The following is a 26,638-nucleotide window of genomic DNA, read 5'->3' as shown; positions in this document are numbered from 1 at the left end:
TCTCGCCGAGCTGAGGAAGTTGTCACGATGTTGTTTATCCTCATCCGCTTGCTGATAATAAGGACATAATGCATTTCGTCTGTCCTGTTGTCACACGTTGAAATGTTTACAACAGCACACTATGCTATGATGATAAAACAATGTACATCAGATGCAGAAGTGTTATGCCATACAGTAGTGTTTCCCCTTAGGCTACATGAAGAACTCAATAGTAAAAAATGCTGCAAAAAGCAGCTTGCTTTCTCGTTAAATAAATGATTAACAAAGAACAGGCAGTCATTTTACCATTTAATTATAGACAAAATGTTCTATGTCATTCTTTATGTACACATAATTACAAGGTCAGTTTAAAGTTTCAGGTCCTATTTTTTTTTCTTTAAAGTAGGCAGCTAGTTTAAAGTTTGTTCATGACATTCGCCATCTTACATACAAAAGAAGCTGCAATGCAGTCACATTTCAAAAGCCTGGGATACTCCACCCTCCAAGTGCAGTAAGTTGCTTAACAGAGACGGCATTCACATTACTGTCCATCACTATGTACAAAAAAACTTGAGTGCACTTGCTGCTACATTATATATATATATATATTTATTAACAAACTACAGACTCCGTATCTACAGTATCACTGTATATAGATGGTGCAGTCGGTGTGCGAGGAGTACTGTTTGAGGCTTACAGAGAAAAGCGTCGAGAGAATTAGCTTCCATCTGACGGAAGAGAGACCAGCTCCTTTCATTAGACCACTTTGTGTGAGTGCGTTTTTCCCTTTTGGGCCCTAACGGTTCGAGAGGAGAGGAGAAAAAAAAAAAAAAAAAAAAAAATTCACTCCGCGACCACCTTTACATTCGCACCTGACGGGTGACACAGGACACGAGTTTTCCATTGAGATCACGGACAGATTAATAACATCCTGTTTAGGCTGTCAGTGCTAGGTGTTTTGTTCTGGTCTAGCAACCTGTGTCCCTTTATTCACGGCACTCTAAACGCACCAAGAACTGGCAAGCAGATCATCTGTGCAGTCTCGAAACAGCCGCACGCCAGCAGGATAATGAAAGATGTAATGACTGCGCCGCTACACGCACTTACACCGGTTTAGATTTCATAATGTCACATTTGCTCACTCTATCTCTGACCTTTCCGTCGCACAAGGCAATCCACTCCATATCCTCGAGAATACCCGACGCGGGTCCGGGTTTGTGCATTTGTGTATGCAGATAATCCTCCGCCAGCCCAAAATGACATCTGACATTTTGCGAAACCCAAACAAGCTCGCTGCTGCCTGCCTGCAGTCTCCTTTTATTTCTTCCTTCCTTGAAATGTGCCAGAGAAATGGACTGAGATTTCAGATAAGAGAGAAGTGAGAGGAAGTAAATAGCAGAAGCAGCACTATCATTACGGCAAACATAAACACTCATGTCTCGGATCACTACGCGGACATGTGAAAGGAGGTAATTCCAAAGAGAATGGAAGGATGCAAAAAAGCTCAAACGTAGACGCTCTTATTCGGGCAAACGTGAAAAACTCGGGAAAGAGACGTCACAGATGACCTGTAAAGTCAAACGCTTGTAAACATACCAGCTCGTTGTGTTTTATTCCAGAGAGTTAGCGCACCAACCGCACACCCAATGAGACACACGATTAATTATCATTAAGAAATAAAAGCAATTTGCGGCGACAGAACTACTACCGCCACGATTAAAGAGACAAAGACGCATTATATGCCTCTAAAACTGTGTGTGTTTGTGTTATAGCCATGCAGCCAAAGACCATCTCCAGAAGGGAAGTGTTTGTGTGTGTTGCCTTCAACAGAGATGCAGCAGTGCAAAGATTCCTCTTCCTGATTGTAAAAATAGAATAAAATAACTGAAATAAGTTAAATATCATAAAGTGGCCCAGGATAAGTCCTATCAGTCAGGGTCACATAGGAGTTCATTTCCTGTAGTGTTTCAGAAGTGATTCAGTTTCTCCAATCAGAATCCACTTGGCTTCAATAAACCACGCCCCCTCGCGTCTCCTGTGAAAGCGACCCAGCCATAAATGTGTGTTCCTATGACTCGGTCCTGGCATGGGTCCGAGGTCAGAGGGCGAGGGGTAAATGTCAGATGCAGGTGGCGGGCTGTGCTAATGGCTGCTGTTTGCGGCTACGCAACCCTCCCGACTTCTCCTTATATCCCAGACACATCTGCTGAGAGACGTCCACTAATGCGCTTGCTACCGCCAGACCTGAGAAGAGAGGAAGACAAAGAGGTGTTTTTGTCCGACATTACAACGGCCTCGACAGCAGAAAGTGTAAAAATGTTAAGCGCTCGGTGTGGGGCCAAATTGCATTGGCCCGCTGACCCACCTGACTGTCCTGGAGGTGGAATACCGCCGGGGCTTCTGGGTAATCTAACAAAGATGGAGAGCACTGCTGCCTTATTCCCAAAACAAGGCTCCAAAGCTATGGGCTTAGGCACAGACTGTGAGAAAAAGAGAGAAACGGTTACAAAAAATATGTGAAGATCCCCCCCATTTAATACAAAAGTTCTCTTACAAATGATATTGTCAGCTATTATCATATCATATTATACACTACCATTCAAAAGTCTGGGGTGGGTAAGGTTTTTGTAATGGTTTTTTTTTTTTTGAAAGACCAAGACTGCATTTATTTGATACAAAAAAAGTATTATTGTGAAATATTACAATTTAAAACAACTTTTTTTCTATTTTCATATATTTTAAAATGTCATTTATTTCTTGGATGGCAAAGAATTTTCAAATTGAAGTGTCAAATTTCTACTTTATTCCAGACTTAAAGGCACAGTATGTAAGTTTCTCCGCTAGAGGTCGCTTTTTCAAAACGATAACAAAGGCGTAGCTTGATGATGCCGTGACTGAGCATGGAATCATGGGAGTTGTCATCCTCACATCCACAGCGGATGGAAAGAAATCCGATGTGACTCGGGCCGAAATCATGTTCACGAGTGAGCTATTGTATTAAAGCTTAATTAACGTTACTGTGGTGTGAAGCAGGGCGGTGCCGAGAGCTGCGGGATATTTTATGCTGCTGTTTTTATTATGCTTATATACTGATTTCTCTGGATTTAAGCAATGTTGGAAACATTTGGGATAATGTAAGTACACCAGTCAACAATATATATAACACTGTTGTAGTGGTTTTTAGATATATTAATCCAAAAATCTTACATATTGTGCCTTTAACAGCCAAACGAAGATTTTCACTGGTCTCAAATATCTGAATCCCAAAGTACACATAGACAACAGTGAAACACATCTAGGGATTTCTGACTCTAAATTTTGACTGAATGAGTCACATTCAAAAAATAACATTTTTGATATATTTTTACTAGTGAGTGCAGGACACTATAGTTCATTTATGTAAGTGAGGATAGCAAAATAATGTAAACTGTGACACATTATACCCAAAAATTCTTCACACAGTGGACTACCAGTGAAATTCATACAAATTTGGAACCAAAAATTATTCAGACACTTTGACCTGACCATGTTTTGCTTAAAGGGGTACTTCACCCCTGGAAAGATGAATGTGTATTTAAAATTGGTCATTTATGTAGTAGAAATGTGAAATTATTTTTGAATTTGGAGCTTTCTAGACTGAGAAAAGGCAGAAAATGTATTTTTGACTAATGTGGATGAAAGACAACAACTCCCAGAATGCACTTGTTTTGCTGCCCCTGCGAGGCCACGCCCAAACCACGCCTATCGGTTACAGGCGGAATTACCAGGAAAATTCAAACAACTAGGCTTGCTTTGTTACATATTAATTCTATAAATCGTGAGTTAGTTCATACATTTACAGCGAAATGGTGCTAAATTGCTTTGTACCTGGATGTACACCCAAAAGCAGGAAAGGACAAGTAAGTTTCCATCATTTTCCGATCAAGTTAAAGATTTGGAGCGATGTAAACAGTGGCTGCGGGCCATCAAACACCCGAAGTTTGGATATCACACCGTTATAGAAAACCTAAAAAACCGCAGAATATGTAGTCTCCATTTCAAGCACGAGGACTACGAACCAAATATCCTTGCAATGAAGAGAACCATTCTGAAGGACACCGCGATCGATATTCACTTTCCCAGAGGACGAACAGCCTGGGCATCTGGTACTAAGCGTATTCGCCTAGAGGTAAGACTCGCTGATACTAGACTGATAACACAGTAGCCTATATGTAGTGTTGTAGGTAGCAGTAAAACTGCAAACTTAGCAAAGTAACGTTAGATAGACAATTACATATAAGCTGCATATAAGTTGACTGTTATCAAAGTAAAGCCTCTGTTCTGTAAAACTGAGTTAGTCTATTTATTTATTTATGCTAACGTTACCACAAAAGCCTGTTGCTGTATTGGTTGAGATGACTGCAGAGACCGATAAATTTGAGAGATGAACCACTGATGTAGTGCAGACTATAACAAAATATGTTAAGCTTAAAAATATAATTGACACCCACTTTTGATAAAATCTTTGATCTATGTCCGTGAGTAACCTCAAACGCGCATATGTATGGGCGTGGTGAAAAAATGCGGAACTACCTGCTATTACTGGCTGTAGTTTTAAGCCTCTGGCCAAAAAAGCCTCCGATGACGCAAAATGACGATTTTTGCGTCATCGGAGGCTTTTTTACAGAATAAAAATGCATAAATCTCTCATCTCGGGCTGATATGAAGGGGGAAAGCACGGTAATTCGAAAATACTAGTGGTATTCTACTAATATAAAGCTTAATGCTAAATCCTGAAGTAACCCTTTAAGTGTAATCTGACATAATTAAGATTATTTCTTTCCGACACAGTTTAACTCTGAGATCTTGTCATATTTTACCATTTTTCAACTATAGTGAATAAACTGTATCAATGAATGAAATGTTCAAGGTGTCTGAATAAATTTAGTTTTGACTGTATGCACACCTGAGTCACTGCTATCTTATATTGCTGTATTATACCCTTATCCCATTCACCTCTTAACCGTGGTAAGACCACTGCACCAAATAGCATTTTGTAGAAAAAAACATGTTACTTTTACATATACTAGTGTACTGGAATGACTGCTATATTCCAAAGCACTGTACTTCAAAGAAAACCATGGCATTACCATGGTACTTACACAAAACAAAAACAAAACAAAAAAACATGTTTTTTGTAAGCATTATATGTTAATGCATGTGTGGTGCAGGGCTGAAAGCACATGACCTTCTGTTTTGGAACACACGCACAAATCATATTCCAACTTTGACCCATTTCACACTCTCATTTTGCCCTAAGTCCCAAGACTTACATAAACTCTATTTTATATACACACACACACAAACTTGTTCTTTTTGCGTAACTGCCGAGTTTCCCCAGTGTGTGCTGTGTGTATGTGTGGTATTAGTGCGTATGCATCAAAAAGACTGTTCAATGACTGAGTGTTTGTGTGCTTACTGCGGCTCTCCTACCCCCATTCACACATTCTCCCCTCTGCACAGTACGCTTGCATATTCATTCCTCCTTTTCTTCATATATTCTTCTCTTTAAACCACTTCTTATCCTACTGAGGCCAGTTCACCCCCTCACTCCTCTCTATCTCTCTCCTCCTTGCACTTTCCCACTGTCAATTCAGAGCAGGGGGAATGTCATTTATCTTTAACGCCATACACACCTACTCTTCCAGCACACAAAAAGAAGAAACTCCTGGTAAAATTCAATTACAGCCGACGAAAGCAACGGCATGAGTATGGAGGGGCGTATTGCTGTATGTACATATATATATATATATATAATGTATGTATATATATATATATATATATATATATATATATATATATATATATATATATATATATATATATAATGTATGTATATATATATATATATATATATATATATATATATATATATATATATATATATATATATATATATATATATATATATATATATATATATATGTGCATCCATTACGTTTCCGCTCAGGCAATTATCTGAGGCAACCAGACTGAGCAAGCAAAAGACAGGTTCTGTTTAATTAACTCTTATAATTAAAAAAGAAAACGAGAGCGACGGCGAGTGAGTGAGCGAGAGGGTAGACTGAGTGTGTCAGAGGCCAAATACTACAGCACTGAATGCTCTGATGTCCACCGAGCTCGTGTGCTTTGTTCTTGTTTAGTCGTGTTTACTTTAGTTTCACACCCTCTGGGCCCTTCTATGAGATTTGAGAGAAATAACTGCATTTATAGCTTTTTGCTATCAAGGACGGCTGGATTGTAATTACGTTTAAACCTTGATAGTGAGCATAGGACATTGATGGAGTAGGAGTGAGAACTCGGCAAAGAGGTAAATCTAAATCGGATCTTCACTCTAGGGCTGTCATTACAGTATTAGGACAACAAACGCTACAAAACAGTAATTACAAACCAGCAATTCTTGAAATCAAATATAGCTGTAATACTATGTAATGCAGTTATTAGTTACAAATCTCATAGAGTGGTCAAGAGGCCTTGAAACTAAAGTAAAAAATTAAAGAAAGCTTCATCTAAAGCCGGGGGTACAAAATACGGTTTGTACTGTCGTACGAGCTCGGAGACTATTTTATTTCTCCCTGGAGAAATTGCAAGTCAGTCTTTTCTCCCTTCAGAATTGGACTTTATAACTCACTTGAGAGTTTATAATCTCGCAATTCTGAGAAAAGAAGTGAGAATTGCAAGATATAAAACATAATTGTGAGAAAAAAGTCAGAATTGAGAGATATAAACTCGCAATTACAAAAAATGTCTCTTTTTTTCCCTCAGAACTGGATTTTATAACTCACAATTGCGAGTTTATATCTCATAATTCTGAGAAAAGAAGTCAGAATTATGAGTTTATCTATCACAATTTGAGAAAAGAAGTCAGAATTGCGAGATATAAACTTGTAATTGCGAGAAAAGTCAGAATTGTGATATAAACTCGCAATTCAGAGAAAAAAGTCAGAATTTCGAGTTTATATAAATTCAGAGAAAAGTCAGAATTGCGAGTTTATATATCACAATTTGAGAAAAGAAGTCAGAATTGCAAGATATAAACTCACAATTACAAGAAGTCAGAATTGAAAGATATAAACTCACAATTACAAGTCAGAATTGTGAGATATAAACTTGTAATTGCGAGAAAAGTCAGAATTGTGATAAACTCGCAATTCCGAGAAAAAAGTCAGAATTTTGCGTTTATATCAATTCTGAGAAGTCAGAATTGCGAGTTTATATATCACAATTTGAGAAAAGTCAGAATTGCGAGATATAAACTTGTAATTGCGAGAAAAGTCAGAATTGTGATATAAACTCGCAATTCAGAGAAAAAAGTCAGAATGTTGAGTTTATATCAATTCTGAGAAGTCAGAATTGCGAGTTTATATATCACAATTTGAAAAAAGTCAGAATTTCCAGTTTATATAAATTCAGAGAAAAGTCAGAATTGTGAGATATAAACTCGCAATTACAAGAAAAGTAGTCAGAATTGTGAGATACAAACAATTATGAGAAAAAAAGTCAGAACTGTGAGATGTAAACTCTTAATTGACAAACAACAACAACAACAGAACAGAATTGTGAGATAAAATTATCTTTTAAATTGTTTTATTTCATGGCGGAAACGAGTTTCCATAATGGCACGACCTCTTGAATGTCTGAGCTTGCAGAGTGTATGCCCGGCTTAACTAGACACTGGACGTGTGACGGTTTAAAGCTGCAGAGCACCACACTTTTAGAATGCGTGTCATACACGAGACACTGCAAAAGACGCATGATGGTTAAAGATGTCCGTCTAGCCTGTTTACATTGAAAAACAATGTAACAATGTAAACGTGACACAATGGAGCAGAAAAATGCATTCTGTGTGAACAGCCCCTAAGGGTGTATTCAGACCTATAGATCGTTTGCTTTGTTACAATGTTGCACTATGTTCTTGGTTTAGTTCACTTTCACAAGGCAACATTTCTTAATGGACCAAAATTTGTTAATACATGTCATGTGCAAGTCAATGGTCAGAGTGCATCCGCTTATGTTCCGGGATTCTGCTCATAGTGATCATCCGTCAGGATAGACAGACAACAGCTCCAGAGGCTTATTGTGGCTTTCTCTGTAGCTGCCGTTATATTACTTTATTAAAGCTTTGTCTGGAAAACATTCTTACCATGTACCTATTTCGGAGAAGAGCAATTAGGCATAATTTTAAAATAAAAAGGCGTGCTTTGGATATCAATGACTATGGCATGCTCAACCCATCATACATTATGATACAGCCTGGTCCGTTAGGTCAGACTGCTTTCTCGCCACAAGCGAACTGCTCTAGAGTGGCCAAAAACCACCTCGTTCAGGCAATCTCAAACCATTTTTTGGGTGATGATGCTAAGTGCCAAGCGTGTTTGCCGTGTTCATATGTGCATAAATGAACCGTACTAAGAGAGAACACACCAGGTTCCAAAACAAATGCTCCAAATGAACAAGGTGTGAAAACACCGTAAAAAAACAGGTTTATTCTGAGAATAAAAACAGAAGTTCTGTTCTATAACCTAGTGAGCTGCTCAACCAGACAGCATTTGAGGCACATTCCTGAAAATCTATACTACCTTGTCATTTTAGCCAAATTATCCAGGAGCATCACATGTATCCTTCACAGGTCAGGCAATCCTAGTATTCACTATGGAGAGCTCCGTGAAAGATTCAGCCAAGATTGTACATGGAGTTGAAGGAAATATATTTTATTTACTACTTAAAAATCAATAAAAGTATTTAATTTATAGTGCTGGGTAAAAAAATAGATTTTCCAATTAATGGCAATCTTTATTTCAACGATCCAGATATCAATTCTTAAAACACCAAAATCGATGCCTATTTTCAGTGGGTGCATGAAAATGTAGCCTACATGGAAAAAAAACTACATAGTTTGAGCCCTGTTGTTAAAGGGTTAGTTCACCCAAAAATGAAAATAATGTCATTTATTACTCACCCTCATGCCGTTCCACACCCGTAAGACCTTCATTCATTCCTTCGAGAGGAAATGTCACTGCTCCCTATGGAGGCCTCATGGAGCAATCGGATTTCAACTAAAATATCTTAATTTGTGTTCCGAAGATGAACGAAGGTCTTACGGGTGTGGAACAGCATGAGGGTAAGTAATAAATGACATTATTTTCATTTTTGGATGAACTAACCCTTTAATATATAAATTGATTAATATTTTCGTAATGTACCAAGAAAGTTCCCTGTATCCCTGTAGAAATCTATTGCGACCTGTATGGAGAAACGAACATACAACGTGACCAAGGTAGTCCAATTCACAAACATATGACCGGTTCTTTTTAGTGAATCAAAAACATACAGCACAACCACTGCAGCACGATTCCTGAAACAAAAGACTCTTTTAAATGAAGTTCAAAAAGACAAGTTACTGATTTAAAATCACTCTAGGGCTTTTCACACTTTGCTTAACCCCAGCTTCTCTAAACCCAAGAAACGTTTCACACTAAATTAGAAGAGGTGCAAGAATTACAAAAAACATACAAACCATATATTGTCGTAAGTGTATGTCTATTGGAGTCATGTTTCATTTGTTGAAGCACTTCTATCTATTCATTGTATACAAAGACAAAACACGGAAGTTTATACGAGATATTTATCATGCGGAACGGAGGGAGTTATTAACATGTAATATGAGTGAGAGATCAGTAGTGAAGTATCAGTCTCTCCTGTGTAGAAAGCACAATACATCATTAAATGAAAAGTGAAAGTGACGCGTGCCCAATTATGGTGTCCCATACTCGGAATTTGTGCTCTGCATTTCACTCATCCAAGTGCACACACACAGCAGTGAGTATTGAACACACACAGTCGGAGGAGTGGGCAGCCATTTTTTGCAGTGGCGCCCGGGGAGTGATTGGGGGTTAGGTGTCTTGCTCAATGTCTTGCACCTCAGTTGTGGGTAATGAGAAAGGAAGAGAGCGCTGTTCATTCACTCACTGAACACTCACTCACTTTATTTTGTAGAAAATTAATAGAAATCATAAAGAGTTGTCAAATAGTGAAGCTAGAGTTATATAAACACGTATTCAATCAATTCAATTCAATTTGCTTTATTGGCATGACATATTTAGGTACATATTGCCAAAGCATTGCATAAAGCAAGACAAAAACACATATATACAAACAAGAACATATATAAAATGCATTCATATATATATTTATACACATATCAATAGTAATATAATATGGATGTGTTCACTCAGTACCTCTTAGTTTGTGGCAATTATAAATATATTGTGCTATTAAAGTGGAAGAAGGTCCTTCACCAAGTAATATTTTCAGTTTGTCAGTTTCATGGAGTGACTGGAACTCCGGGATGATATGCTGTATTTGACAGTACAGTGTCTCTCTTAAGGTTGTGAATTTATCACAGTGGAGGAGGAAGTGTGCCTCCGTCTCAACTGCCCCTGATCTACATTCATTACAGACTCGCTCTTCTTTGGGTAACCATGTCTTCTTGTGTCGCCCTCTTTCTATGGCCAGCTGGTGGTCACTAAGTCTGTACTTGGTTAATAAATTCCTGTGTGTTGTATTTCTGACAGAGGTGAGATATTCGGCCAGGCTGTACTCTCTGTTTAGATTAAGGTAACACTGGAGACGACTCTGCTCTTTCGTTTGCTCTTTCCAGTGCTGCATGTATGCTTTTTTCTCTTTACTCATAATTTCTTTAATTCTTACAGGGTTTTCTGGGGCAGTGATTTTGAATGCTTGCTTTGTCAGTTCTGACACCATTGCACAAAGATGACTTTTCTGAGCACTCAGTTCTTGTGTTTTTAGTGCATTAAAATGAAGTGTGTCTTCAGGACTAGATTTTAAGTGTATCCAGAACTTTAAAGCTCTTTTTTTAATCATTAAATTGAGGGGAAGACAGCCTAGTTCTGCCCTACAGGCGTTATTAGGTGTGTTTCTGTGGACATGAAGGATGCTTCTACAGAACTCTACATGTAGACCTTCTAAAGGATGTTTGTCCCAAGCCTTATGGCTGTAGTTACTCGCTGGACCCCACACCTCACTTCCATATGAGGCAATGGGCAGTATCACACTATCAAAGATCTTTGTCCAAATTCTGATTGGAATGTTTATTTTGAATAATTTAGTTCGTATGGCATGCATTGCTCTGCGGGCTTTTATAAGTAATGTTTTAATAGCCAAATTGAAATTTCCAGTGGGTGTTAAAACCAAACCAAGATAATTATATTGTAAAGAGTGCTGAAGAGTGGTGTTGTTTACAGTAAATGCATGTTTATATTCCAGATTTCTGGGTTTTTTCTGAAATATCATAATCTTAGTTTTCTGGATGTTGACTTCTAAGGCCCAGTCATGGCAGTATTTAGTTAAAATGTCTAGGTGGTTCTGGAGACCTTCCGCCGTTTTAGATAGAATTAGTAAGTCGTCTGCATACAGTAAATATTCGACTTCTGTGTCAAATAGTTGTAGTCCTGGACTTTCTGACTGGTCCAGTAGATCTGCCAATTCATTAATATAAATGTTAAATAAAGTTGGGCTGAGGCAGCAGCCTTGTCTGACCCCTCGCTCTTGGGAAAAATATTCTGTTCTCTGATGACCTATTTTTACTGCACATTTATTTTGGTTATACATGTTTTTAATTAAGTCATATATTTTGCCCCCAATACCACTTTGAATGATCTTATAAAACAATCCTTTATGCCAAATGGAGTCAAAAGCTTTCTTGAAATCTACGAAGCATGCAAATATTTTTCCATCTTTCTTTTGGTGTACGTGTTTGTTTATTAATGTGTGTAGTGTGTGAATATGATCAGTGGTTCGATGTTTGGGGAGGAAGCCAATTTGAGATTTGCTGATGACATTGTGCTGCTTTAAGAAAAATGAAATCCGAGAGTTAATTATAGAACAAAATACTTTTCCCAAATTACTGGTTACAAAGATTCCTCTGTAGTTATTAGGGTCTGTTTTGTCTCCACTTTTAAAGATGGGAGAAATGAGCCCTGTATTCCAGACCTCTGGAAAAACACCTGAACTCAGAATCAAGTTAAAGAGTTTGAGCAATGCATTCTGAAGTTCAGGAGAGCTGTTTTTTAGCATCTCATTTTTTATTTTGTCAGGGCCACAGGATTTATTAGATTTGAGAGATTTCAGCTTTCCACTAAGTTCTTGTTGGGTTATTGGATAATCTAGTGGATTTTGGTTGTTTTTGATGCATGACTCAAGAGCGTTCAATTTTTCAAGGACTTTTAATTGGTTGGGATTATTTAAAGGGTCAGTTTGATGGCTATAGAGGTTCTCGAAATAATCTTTCCAAATTTGACCATCTTGTATGGCTGGTTCTTGTGGCTTTGTGGTGTTCAAACTGTTCCACATGCTCCAGAACTGGCCCTGATCAATTGTGTTTTCAATCTTTTGAAGCGTGTTGTTATAATAATCCAGTTTCTTCTGTCTCAGTGTGTTTTTGTATTGTTTCAGAAGTTCTGAGTGTTTTAAGCGCAACTCGGTGTTAACTGGATCTTTGTGTTTTTGATTTGAAATGAATCGTAGCTCTTGTCTAATGGTTTTACAGTCATGGTCAAACCATTTTTCAGAAGGTTTTTGTTTAGTGCTTTTTTTGTGTTTACATGGCATTTTATTTAAATGAGCTTTTTTTGCTATATTTTCAAAAATGTCATTAATATGTTTAATTGCTAAGTCAATTCCCTTCCGATTAATATCAAATGTTGAATTGCTAAACAATGTTATGGAATTGACTATTTCATCTGAGTTTATCACGTTGATATATGTTTCAGCAGTGCTATGAGTCCATGTATATGATGTGTCAAGTTTATATAGATGAATTGGCTTTTTATGTATTTCTCTTGGTTTGATGTTTTCACCCTTAATGGAAACAATGATCTGGCTGTGATCAGACAAGGGTGACTGAGCTTTGATGGTAAATGCACGGAAATAGGAGGGGATTATATTTGATATGGCATAATCTACAACACTGTTCCCAAGATTTGAGCCATAGGTAAAGTGTCCACAGGAATCTTCTTTGATTCTACCATTCAGGATATAAAGGCCTAAAGTTTGACAAAGGTGAGCTATCTCCTTCCCATGTCTATTAACTCCAGTATCTTGGTTATTTCTTCTAGGTAGGGTATTAAAGAGGTCTTGGGGTATTTGTGTGAACAGATGTTTATCTCCTGAATTATCAATGTAATCTGATTCTAAACCAGTTCGAGCATTTAAATCTCCACATAGTTTGATATTGATCAATTTCTCCCTGTAAAGTGTGAAATATTTCATTGTCGTAGTATGGAGAATCTGATGGAGGAATATAAATTCCACAGATAAAAAGGTCTTTATCCAGAATTCCAAAGTTTTTATCCAATTTTAACCATATGTGGTTTTTGCCTTGCTGTACTGGTGATGTAAAAGGGGCAAGATAATTTTTTATCCATATAATTAAACCTCCAGAATCTCTGCCACGATGTATTGAGTTGAGTTTCCATGAGGGCACTATGATTTCAGAGTAACCCGCAGGACACTGAGTGGACACATCTGATCTACACCATGTTTCAATTAGAATTAATATGTCAACGTTTGTGATGCTATTCAAGAAATCTGTGTTTGTGCTTTTTAATCCAAATGTTTTAGAGCACAAACCCTAAATATTCCAAAAGCTAATGTTTAACATTTTATATGATCAGAGATTAAAATACTGCTGTTCATCTGAAGGCAAAACCAAGAACCTATAAAATAAAATAAAATAAAATAAAATAAAATAATTAAAATAAATTTAAAATAAATAAATAAATAAATAAATAAGGAAATTAAGTAATAGTAACAGTAGAGCAGGTATAACAGTAGTAAAATTGATTAAGTTAAAAATAAATATTAAATATGAATAATAAATAAAATAAACAATAATAATATTTTTTTTAACCATTGTGTGGTGAGTGTTAATGAGTAAAATTAAATATTCAAAAAAAGAAAATAAGTAATAGTAATATTAAAGTATGTATAACAGTAGTAAAACCGGTTAAGTTGAAAATGAATCTTTGTAAATAATTATTTAAATAAACAAATAGAATAAAAATAATCATTGTGTTGTGAATGATAATTAAACAATTCTAAATATTATTTCATCAGCTGTGGTTTAAATAGATTTTGTGCGTTTCAGTTTAGCATTTTGTTGCACAGGAGACTTAGCAGTCGTTTAATTTCCCCCACATCACTGGAGGAGAGTTCATGAGTGGAGGATGAGGGCGGCTGATGTCGTGACACTACCTGGGCGTAGGTCGGTGTCTGCTGGGGCGACCCAGGTGGATGGCGCTGGGGTGGTGCTTCGGCGTAGGGTCGTCTCTCTTGTTGTCTGTGAGACCATCGTGAAGTCGTGGGTCGTCTCTGGAGGTCTTGTGGTGGTCTTGAGTGAGGTGAAGGTCCAGATGGATCAAACGGCTGCATTCTCATCTGATTTCTTTTTGTTCCTCTATAGCCAGTTGGGAAGCGTCCAAGGGCAACATCCTTGATAGCTTTGGCAAAAATCCTGACTCCATCCTGATTCAGGTGGAGACCGTCATGCAGGTGCCATGGTCTTATAGAACTATGATGGACTAAGTGCACGTTGGGCAGGCAGGAACAGGTGTGACGGACCTCATCATTGATCTGATCAATCACAGAGGGAGGGATGTCGAGCCGTGGGAGCAGAGTGGAGACCAGCACACGTGTAGCGGGGAATGTCTGTGAGGCTTTCTTTGCCATCTCATACATAGCCTTGGCTGTGCCTTCATTTAGACTGTGGAGGTCGTTCGTGCCTGAATGGATGATAATGCATTGTGGACTGCCGAGTTCCTCTTTAGTGAGCAGTTCATGAGCACGTTCTGTGTTTCTGCAGTGGAGCGCTAGGACTCGCTGTCTGGGGAACAGTTTCTCTGGTTCTATGTTTTTCCCAATCGAGTCCATCAGAAGAACCACTGGTGTTCTGTGGGAGAGTGGCTGTGTGTGAGTGAGGTCCTTCACATGGACATTCACTGTGTCTGGAGGTGAAGAGCCGTGTGACGTCACTTCTTGATGGGGTTGTGAATCACTTTCAGTGCTGACGTTGTTGTTGGGAGATTCACTTTCCTTGTTTTTAAGCTGTAAACACATCACAGTCTGTTCTTCCAGCTTTTCTTTTAACTCTTGGATGTTTCTCTCTAACATTCTTTCTCTCTGTATTGAGTCCTCTTTCATTTTTGACATTTCAGCCTTAATCTTCATGTTGATGTTGTGCAAATCCTTTATTTCGGCCTGAAGATTTTTGATAGTAAGTTCATTTGGGCGGCTAAGTACTACATCTTTCGGAGCGCCAAAATCACATGATTTCAGTAAACGAGGCTTTGTTACGTCATAAGTGTTTCGAAATTTCAATAGTTCACGTGAATTTGGCAGTTTGATACACGCTCTGAACCACTGACTCGAAACAAAAGATTCGTAAAGCTTCGAAGCTTCATGAAGCAGTGTTTTGAAATCACCCATCACTAGATACTGTTGAAAAAAGTCGCTATTTCGTTTTTTTTTGGTGCACAAAAAGTATTCTCGTCGCTTTATAATATTAAGATAGAACCACTGTAGCCACATGAACTTGTCTTTAGTAGCTTTCTGGGCACTGAAAAAGGAAATCTTGATGTCAATGCAGGCCTCACTGAGCCATTAGACTTTATGAAAAATATCTTAATTTGTGTTCTGAATATGAACAAAGGTCTTACGGGTGTGGAACGACATGAGGGTGAGTAATTAATGACAGAATTTTCATTTTTGGGTGAACTAACCCTTTAACTATTTCAAAGGTGAAAAGCCCTTCTGAAACACTTACCTGCATAATTTACAACATTGTCAGAGAGAATTTTAAAGTGAAGCAAAATAGGCATTACAACTGAAGCATATCAAATCAAGAGCTGGTGAATTGCAATCGAAAGCAGGAAATCTGTATTGATAAAAGCCTATCCATTTAATGAATAACTAACTATTGCACCAAATATTTGTGCGCTACTTTATTTATTTTTGTGGTTATTTGAGCACTGAATCATTAACATACACTAATGAGAAACTATTGTGCTTCACATTAGAAGCGCACAAGTGACCAGGCCTAAGAGAGTTGCTGCTGTAGAGTTTCAAACGACTTTTTATTAGGTTGCGGTCTTAGAAGGCAGTTGCTTATGTAGACAGCAGACAGCGACGCAGCTCACTAGGTTCTGGAACAGAGCCAGTGACTCAGTTTTCAGTTCATTCCTGACATTAACATATGCAGTAACTGCACTCCCTCTTAAAGCCAACTCTGATGTCACCATACGAAAGGTCACGCTAACCTTCACGTTTCCACCAATCAGGTCTGGCGGCTCTTCGTCCGTCTCCAAGGCGACGTTGATGGTGGCGAATGGTCGGCTGGCCATCTGCTGCATTTCTCGCAGGAGTTGCTGAGGAAGAGAAGAGAAAGATTATCCAACAGAGTTACATTCACGCACAAACACGCATACGGCTCTACGCGCCGTTAAAGGTGAATGTTGAAACGACACAGCTTGAAAGAGATGCACGCTGAATTTAAAAGAGAGAAGGCCAGATTGAAACAAGCTTGTGAGCACATAAAAACATAAAAGGACCATCTAAAAAGTCAAACAAAAGGGAACTGTATATCTGCACAGCCTTTTAACTGTCAGAGATGGAGAGAGAGCTTACAGAGAACAGATCAAATGCTTGTTAAGCATAACTGATGACACTCTTTGCTTATATCTCAGGGAAAAAAGGATGCAAACACATAAATTGGCACAAATCATCCAATAAATAAGGGGGAAAAAATGAAAAGGTTACATACAGGTATGGAACATCTGATAAGTGTCAGCATTAAAATTTCAAGAGCTGTGCTCGTGTTTTTTTTTTTATTTTGAGATATGCATTCGAATGTCTGTCAACAAATATTGGTAGACAAATAACTATATAAATAAATACTGGGGTTCAGTAATTTAAATAATTATAATAATTATAAAAAAAATAATTGACTAATTTACATTCATTAAAATAAAGCTAAAATAATACAAAAATAAAATATCAGATGAAAAAAAAGCTATTACCCTACTCAATTTAAAGAGGAAAGGCTAAATTTTTAGGTCACTGTTTTAATATTTTTTCATGTTTAATGTATTATGATGTTTTGTATGTACTTTTTTTTCACTCCACTGCTATAAACCTAATTGCTCCCATGAGGGAGAACATATGGTAAAAGTAAACTAAACTTAAAAAGCTTAAAAAATTTAAAATGTTGTTTTGGTAGCTAACTGAAATTAAATAGGTTTAAGTATAAGAACTAAAAATACTCAAACTAAGCTGAAAAACTTTAACATAAAAACAGTATCCATCCATCCATCCATCCATCCAATGTTCATTTAGTGAAAGCAGTGTTAAAGTGCTTCTTTAAAATGTTCATTTTCACTGTGTAAAGTTCGTAAATTAAACATTTTGAATTGAAAGTTTTTGAACATCTCAAATGCTCCCACGGGACTGTCTCTTGGTCTCTGATGTTAATAATGATGACGATGGTTATCTGAATCAGTATGTGCGTGTGAGAGAAAGACAGATAGGGAGAGTGATAAGAGCAAAACAAGCTTCTACACAGCAAACCACTCAATTAGAAATCCCTGTTGTCCGACTGCCATTCCTCTCAGCAGGTTCCACAAGTCATTTAATCTGTGTGTGTGTGTTTGTTGTGTATCTGTCCAACCATTTTTGAATGCTCAGCCCAACACACAACAGAAAATCTTATAAAGAGAGAGAGAGAGAGAGAGAGAGAGAGAGAGCGAAAAGGAGAGAGAGCGAAAAGGAGAGAGAGACAGAGAATGAGACAAAGAGAGAGCAAGCGCTCCAGGGAGCACAGCAACTGTCACACACATACCCACACGGTCCCATTGCAGCACATCAAAGTGCATATTTACTGATGTGTGCTTTAAACTACCGTCAGGAATATAAGGCATATCCAAAGAGACAGAGCAGAGGGGTAAAGATGGATGTGGAGAGTGGAGAAAAGAGAGAGATCTTTCAATCAACCTTCAGGAGAGAAGCAGTGCTGAATCAGATGGCGAGGTGTAGCCATGCTGAATACTGATCTGAGACAGGCTGTGCGCTGAAACAAGAGGATGCGCTGATATCAATTCCCAATGTGTTTCTCCAAGCTATTCTGGACTGGTGGTTTTAGAGGGGTTTTGGCCACTTGTCAGCTAGTCTCGCGTAGCCAGACCTTCAGACTGACGGCAGAAGGTCTGGACTAAATGGATGCTTTCATTAGCCAAGGACCGCCTAAGAGGCCATCTGACTGAACTTTTGTTTGGCGTTATGTTTAGGGGTGTGAAAATGTAACGATGTCTCTACAATAACAGACCAGCACGTAAAACTCTTGGACATATTTTAAAGAGTCTATGCCATGAAGGTCTGGATTTACTTTTAAAAATTCAGCTTTTTGTTCATCCTGTTAAGCACACATTGTCACAATGGCTTTTTTCCATGAGGGGGTTTGGCATCACAACGGCTTTGTTTCAGGTGGGCTGTTAAAGAATGTGACACGCATCTCCCGGAAATACAGTAGAATTCAACCAATCAGATGACGACTTTGAAACATTTTCAGCCATTCAGCCAATATTCCCTGGGTGTGACATCTGAGGCTGAAACTCAGGCCCTGTTTACACCTGGTATTAAGAAGTGTTTTGATTGATTAGATCACAAGCAGACAACACTAAACACAGGTGTAAAAAGGGTGAAAAATTAGCTTGTCAACTTTCGACCACTTCCAGATGTAGTCCAAAACACATTAGAACTGATTGCTTTCGTGGTCGAATGCGTTCAAATAGCCACAAAAGACCGCCTACTCTCCACCTACTGACCTAATGCGTAAACATTATGGGAAGCTTGGATTTAACTTTGTCAGCTGGAGACCTAAGTTTGGTTTAAAGATAAAACAAAAAACAACAACAACAACAACAAAAAAACATACCAAGCACAATGTACAACGCTTCTTTTTTTTCCATTAGATCAAAAGATCTGAAAAAAAACCCCATACATTTACCTGATCCTCCCCCTCAAAGAAATCAGGACAGAAGTGGTTTAAAGTGGACAAACAAGACGGAATAAAATACCAGATGTAAACGGGAATGTGTCTCCCTTGTCAATCCGATCGACCAAAACGCATCTTAATACCAGGTATAAACAGCCTCATTGTCAGCTGGTCAGTCTAGGAGACCAGCTGGAAATCCAGCAAGACCAGCTAAGCCCAGCTGTTTTTTAAGCAATGTAGTCTTGAATTGTCTCATGGTTCATGGGGTTCCACAGATTTCTTCTACATACCACTTGTTTACACAGGCTTTGTACAGGCAGACAGCAAAAATTAGATTTTTTGGCGGGTCTGACTTAAATCGATTTGTTATTTGAACATCTAAAGATCTAAACTAGGGCTGCAACAACCAATCAATAAAACAGATAAAAATTAATAATGAAAAACATCAACAAATTTGATTATGCCTGCACGCTGTATATTGAAAACATCTGCCAGTCACGTCAATTTACAGAAGTGAATAACACATTTCTATAGACAAAAGACATCTGAAATATAGTGGAAGACACAGAGTGAGTTGCTGCAAAATAAGTGTATGTCCAAAGTTGTCCTAAACATGGAAATGGTTTATATTAAGCGCTATAAACAAACTCAAATGCATATAGCCTACAGATTCATGCAGATTGCCCTGTCATATGCTTTGCCAGTAAATGTAAAGGGATTAAATAAAAGTAATATATTCAGATAAGCAAATGCGTATAGTCTGGTTTTGTTTTACTTTATTATGGTGGGCAAGTTTTATAATGTAAATGTTTATTTTAATCCTTTTTTACATGTATAGAGTGGCCTATAAAGATACACTCTTTGAGGACAACAATGGGCAGGCTGTAATAACTTTTTTAAAATCCCATTAATCAGACATTAAATGACAGATTAATCGATTATCAAAACAATCATAAAACCCCTAATCTAAACCCCATCCATATGATTTGAAAACATTTGACACTTATGATGTCTGATGCGTCTCATGAGTTCAGCACTGCGGCGAAGTATCAAAACGTCTTCTATCCTCAAATGAAATGACAGCTCCTCTCATATCTTCTGGCATCGTGGGGATGCTAAAGTCATTAGTAAGGCAACCCGTGTAGATATAGCGAATATTCACCACACTGTCTGAACAAATGGATCTGATTTCATCACTTGTAAAATGACAGTGGGGACAGTCAGTCCTTAAGATTAGACTTGGAATTGGAAGCACTGTGAACGAAGCTATAGATTGATAGTTGATTGTCAAGAGAGAGAGAGAAAAAAAAAAAAACATGCAAAAAATGAATCATTTAGTTGCCTCTGAGACTGCATGTAAAAACAATGGCATTGCATACATCTAATTGTCTCAGCAACAGGGTGAAAAAGTGCAAGAGAAAAAGGCTACAAGTGGGAGGAACATGACGGAGAACAGGAGGGAGCCATCCAACCAACCAGAGATAAACCTGGACCACTGTGAGAGATTAATGCAGGAATATAATCCCCCAAATGAGCCGTAATCCAACTGCCTAATTACTCCCACAAGCCCCTGAGACTACAGATTAGTGGAATTAATATCACTGCCTTGCAGCAGACAAAAAGAGAAAATGCACAAAGTGCAAAGAGACATGTGTCTTTAGCCACAACTCACATGCTAAACAGTTCAGGCACAGACATCCGAATTTTGTTTTTCAATAATTTATAACATGCTTTTTGGAGGTGGGTTTGATCTGTAACACTGCGTTTGACAAACACATTTTCAATACAGATATAAATAGCAAAGCATCTACATATGATTCACAGCTAGAAATGGGATCTGTTCTCTTTTTGTACAGAAAAACCATCTGGCAATCTGCGGTTTGTCTGTCCTCATTTCAGGTTTTTTTTTTTTTGTTTTTGGTACCTTTTTGACCAACGAATCTCCAAGAATAATTACTGGAAAAGGATTCTGAAAAATAATTTTATAAAGATTACACACCCCAAAAGAGCAATGTCTAGTCAATGAACTACTTTAGAGATAGAAAAATGTATATTGACTGAAGATTTCCAAGACCTTTCTATGACATCTTTCTATGAATTTCTTTGACTTTTTTAACCCTGAAAATCACTATTTTAAAACTCTCTGACATTCCAGGCTTTTTGTGACCATGTGAAGCCTAACATTTGTGCATGACCAACTGAATACACCCACTAGAAATTCACTTTAGATGACTATTTAAAATAGATCATGCCTCCAAAAATGAGATCTCCTCTGAATGCCAAATCACAATGACAATGCAAGAATTTCTTTACAAAAATTAACACATGAAAGCCATGGGATCGATTAATAGCATCCAGTGCAAAAAGGAGTACCTACAAATAATCAATTGATACAATTCAAACCGTTAAAGCAACAAGTAACACTACACATGTTGGCTGCATGGTTTCAATTGACTCAAAATTGAATTCTCAAGTGCAAACCCACTGTATGCTTAAGGTCCAGACACATTATTTAGATTTGAGAAATTTCAGACAAAAAGGTCCACTGACAAATGTGTAGCGATGCATGAAGCACCACTTACACAGAAGTCACTTTCAAACCAAGCAGCATTCTACTGGTCAATGCAGCAAAATCAGCTTACCAACCTGAACATGAGCAAAATCTGAGTGAAGAACTTTTATTGCCCTCACGCAAAACTCCCAATTGCACAGAAATTGTAATTTTTTTGACTAAAGCATAAAAAAATACCATAATATGTTTCAGACATTTAGGAAGCATACAAAGTTCACATACCTGTTTCTCCAAAAAACAACGCTAAAGCCACTTATTCTACTTTGAAATCTGCATTCCGTGTCGGAATGTCTGTTTTTGTTTTGATCTGTGTGATCCCGTCCACTGCCAATTTACCCAACAGAATTTCGACACCCCGGATTGCCAGTTGGCGTAAAACGGGCATTTTGCACTTTTTATGTCAAATTGTCAGTTGGTGTAAACAGCTGGCGTATTGCAGCCATGGAAGCCAACAAACGAACTGATTCAGAGACTGCAGATTCTACCCGACCTAAAAAGCCACCGAGGCTATCCATCTAATGAGTTCTATGACTTGGTATATTAAAAAAAAAAAAAAAAAAAAATGGATAAATCAACTCGTTCATTGCTCGTTCAAAATCATTGCTCGTTGCCTTCCATTGTCAATTGCGCTCATTCCTGTTGTGCGTCCTCAATCTGGCAACCCGCTCGAGTTACATACTGCATCATTAAATGACTGGATTTAGCCTGTGCAATTTCGCATAGCAATAGTAAATGTGACTCTCTTTACTTTGACCCATTCACTGTATTTACATTTTAAATTACAGAAATCTACAAAGATGAACAAAGTCTTTAGCATGAAATGTGCAAAATGAAGACAAAAGGTGGAAAATTGCCCAAAATAACATCACTGTCTGTCTCCATCCGTGCTACTGTCAGAGGGGGGGGGATTTGCCGCACGCCACTGGTTAGTATTTACTTTTTTAGAAACAGGTCAACAGTTTTATAAAGTCTGGCAAGATAAACCCATGCTCATTTGTTGCATCAAAGCAAAGCGAAATCATGCTCTGAGGGATATCGGAATGATAAGATAAGGAGAGCCTTGCATGAACTGTAATGACTAGAATGTTCTCGTTAACCATGGCATTTCTGTGCAGCGCATGTGGACCGGCACGCTCTGAAGGAAGCAGGCATGCCCACGTTGCTTGTCATCTTAAATCAGTCTGAAGCTGCAGCCGGTTTCTTGATTGCCATGAGTGGATAAGGAAAGCTTGTGCCAACGAGTCCCTCCGGTATTTACTGAACTGTTTTGCTGTAATAACCCGTTGCCTTCATGGTGGCAAAGGGATCAGTAAAGACTGGATCCATTACAGAGAAATATTTTGATGCCAGAGCAGCACCATTTCTAGGTATCCAATTCTCTACTGCAACAGATTGTTAAGATTAGTTTACTCAGACCATATGCTGAAATCAGTGTTTTTACTGTTGAGTCATCCATTACACATGGTGGGTGGGAGAGTGCGCGTTTCTATACTGTGTGTGTGAAACACAAATGTCTGTTTTTACCCAACTAAACAACTGTTTGAGAATGTGTGTGGGTGAAAAAACAAGTCCGTATTACTGCAGAGGGAGTCTGACCTCCAATCGAAAGGCGCAAAGAGGCTGACGAACTTGGCTACTACAATAGTTAAAACGCACAAACATACAGGACCGGGTGGGTTCCTCTACACCCGCATCCCTTCATCAAACAGAAGGGGGGAGGCTGATGCAAGCTTGTACACTCAATCCTCTCAAGGAATACAGAGTGAAGAGAGAAAGTAGAGAGACTGTGAAGGAATGAATGCTAGAGAGAGAGAGAGATTGAGGGAAAGGTGGAGACAGACTCAGTGCTGACCGAGTGAAAACGTGGCAAAGAACAGATGATGCCCTTCTTCCACCCTCTATTTTCATTGCAATCTCTATCCTAATCATTCCAGCTCCGCCTCTCCAAGGTTATTATTGTCAACTAAAACTATTACCAAGACGAATTATTGAAAAAGGTAAGCGAAAAGGGGGGAAAAGTCAGTGAAACTATAAATCTGGACATTCAGTGATTTATATCACAACATCATTGCACTTCCTGGCTGTAGTGTTGCACCGTGCCTCAAGTATGAACACTACAGAGGGATTGGTGATAAGCATGAGTTGGCTATGATCTGGGGTAGGACTGCAAGATATAGCAAAAAGCTGATATTGATTTTTTTTTTTTTTTTTTTTTCAATATAAATTGGGGTATTTAAAAAAAAAAAAAAAATACAGGAATTTTTAATAGATTACTCAAAAAGCTATATTTGACAATCATTCTAGAGTGATTGGGGTGATTTTGTTGGAGAGTCTTTTGTTTCTTTTGTTGTGTCTCTAAGAACATAAAAATAATTTTAAAAAGCTGAAAAAATGACTTTTTTTGTACCGTATGTGTGAAATATCCATTTAGAGCTGAACGATTTAGGGGAAAATGTGAATAAATTGGGTAAAATTAAGTAGGGAAAAAAGGTCCATTTTCTATTGTCAATAATGTAGTGATATATGAAAAACAGCTCACACAGAAGTCACTTTTAAACCAAGCAGCTTTTTAAACAGAGTGCCAGAGTGTAGCATAAATGCACTAGATTAGATGGTAATGCAGTGTGCTGTCTTATGAAATTTGACATCTTAAAAAAACTAAAAATATAAATTTAAAATAACATTTTTTCCATCAAGAAAAAATAAAACTTCTATTTTGCTGAAAACCAAAACGAAATGAAAAAATAATAATAGCTTATTAAATAACCCAGAATAATTCAGCCCTCTAAATAATCTGAATTAGCAGGTTATCACTACTGATAGTCTGCCGTATTTCATGGGAAATTTAATCATACAACCCTGAGTCACAAACTCCCTAATTACAAACAGATAGTCATACTCAGTTTCGTTCGTGTCGGAACAAAATATAGGATGACTGCATGAGCACGATAGGGGCTGTTTGCCCTAGAGGAGCTCTGATCATGTAATGCCTCTCTTAATCATCTCACACAGGTGAAACGTAAAATGTGTCAACAAATAAAACATTAGCGCAGAGGTGAACAGTCTGAGGAGTGTTTTAATTCCACAGAACTGACTGCAATGACAGTCCAATCTTACACTGGTAAGAAAAGTGCATCCCGAACCAAACCACTGCTAAATAAAACTCGAGAAAACACCCAGAGGACATTGCTTTGCAGAGAAGAGGGGTCTTGGGAAAAGAGAAGAGGCTGTGTACAGGACAAAGAAACTAAGCAAGTGCACTGTTTGCAAGGCTCTGCCATACATTATGAAGAAAAAGACATCTCTCTCCATGCGCCAGAGACCCCCTGCTGCCAAACTAGCGGTTTTCATGCTGGGACTACAGTTTCTGCTCAAACCTTTTCATTGTGAGGTTCAGGATGGCTTCTACAACATTAAAGAACACAGTGGACAAGGCTTTTTCCAAGGAAAAGGGACATCAGAAGGGGCCCAACCTGGTCTCTCTGGCAACAGAGCAACAGTACGTTTACCAACTGTCCTAGGATTTTTGGAGATTTTCACATTTCTGACATTTTTGTCCAACTGTTCCTGTGCTGAAAAAGAAAAATATTCTGTCAAAGTCTCAAAAAAAAAAAAAAAAAGTATAATCTCAGCTGAAAAATCCATCAGTCTTGTACAGCTACAGATGGTCACAAGAATGTGACTGCCTTCAAAGCACTGTCCACCTCCCACAAATCTTTTTCTGATCAAAATTATAATGAGAATAACTGATGTTGACAGAATTAATTCTGATAAGTATTCAGAAGAATAAGAGTACCGATGAAAATTAATTCTGCCAACATCAATTATTTTCTCATTTTTGGCTGCATCTGCCACTACAAAGACCAGCTGCAGATCATCAAGACCACAAAGAGGACGATTAGCCATCACTCGCCATCCATGAATGACATTTGTCTCCAGGACAAGAAGGGGAGTCTTTTCCCAGACCTGCCTTTTGAGAAACCGTTCAAGTTAATCAAGAAAAAAAACTACCTGAATAAATTCTCTCTCTGAAAATGTAGTGTGGTAAAACTGTTAAAGGTCACAGAGAATTTATTACATTCCACCCCCAAGGTTCACTTAAACGGTTAGTAAAGTTCTTGCACCAAAAAAGTGCAAATTACACTGGATATTTGAGTTTTCCGTTTTTCACTCTCACTCACTGTCCCTTAGAAATGAACCGTCCATTGTTTGCTGTTGTCTCTTTAAAATCTTCTATGACTATGTAAACACCCTCTTCCCACATGAAATGAGAAACTTTGCTAGACTCACTTGAGTTGCGGTTTTCCTTTTGAGTACAATATACTTTTTAATTGCAGCATCCTTCAATAATAGACTCTCTGAAATGTCTGCACTTCATTGTGACAGGATCACAGAGCAATTTGCACTGAAATGTTAAGATCACATTGAAATAATCAGGAACCTTGCTAAAAATAAACATCAGCTGCTTGTTTCTCTGTGACTCTTTAGAAGGATATGCTGAGCAGAAAATGCTACACAAAACAGGAACAGCACAAGGTTTTATTATTCACATCAGGTCTTCTGGTGATTAGGAACAACAGTATCTAACCTATTTGCTCCTTAATAGCTCATTGTGAATGGGTGGCTGAATTTCTAAAAATCAAATTCCTTGTTGACATCCACACATTGGTGGCCAAAAGAGTTTTGCACAACAGCGTTGTGCTATTACTTTGAAAGGTTCAGCAGCAACTAAATCATAGCCTTTTGAAGTTTAATAATAAATCACATTTTGCTATATTGATATTCCTTTTTCGGTCCCCAAATTTAAGGGTACTTTTATACGACAACACTGTCCTAAAAATGGAAAAGTTACTTTGCCGAAACGATCCCCATTCACAAGGATCTGCGAAAATGACTAAATACGCTGTATTATGCTGCCAGGCCAGTAGTTGGCGATGTCACTTTGTAAAGAAACATTAAGCGCCTAAAGACTGAACACGTAATAT

At 37.9% G+C, this 26,638-nt stretch overlaps 1 protein-coding gene across 1 annotated transcript in view; it reads right to left on the bottom strand.

Moving 5' to 3' along the window:
* Nucleotides 1-275: 275 nt before the first annotated feature.
* atrn (attractin) overlaps nucleotides 276-26,638 on the bottom strand; it is an 87,291-nt gene continuing 60,928 nt past the window's right edge. Inside the window, exons 27-29 of the mRNA XM_048204178.1 lie at nucleotides 16,353-16,460; nucleotides 2,345-2,459; nucleotides 276-2,223 (exon numbers count right to left, since the gene is read on the bottom strand). Of these exons, the coding sequence (XP_048060135.1) occupies nucleotides 2,099-2,223; nucleotides 2,345-2,459; nucleotides 16,353-16,460 (348 nt within the window). The 3' untranslated portion in view covers nucleotides 276-2,098. The remainder of the gene's footprint in view (nucleotides 2,224-2,344; nucleotides 2,460-16,352; nucleotides 16,461-26,638) is intronic.

This window comes from Megalobrama amblycephala, linkage group LG10 (assembly GCF_018812025.1).
Source record: "Megalobrama amblycephala isolate DHTTF-2021 linkage group LG10, ASM1881202v1, whole genome shotgun sequence".
NCBI lineage: Eukaryota > Metazoa > Chordata > Actinopteri > Cypriniformes > Xenocyprididae > Megalobrama > Megalobrama amblycephala.
The sequence above is the reverse complement of the archived record's forward strand: the minus strand, read 5'-3'. Positions and strand labels throughout refer to the sequence as shown.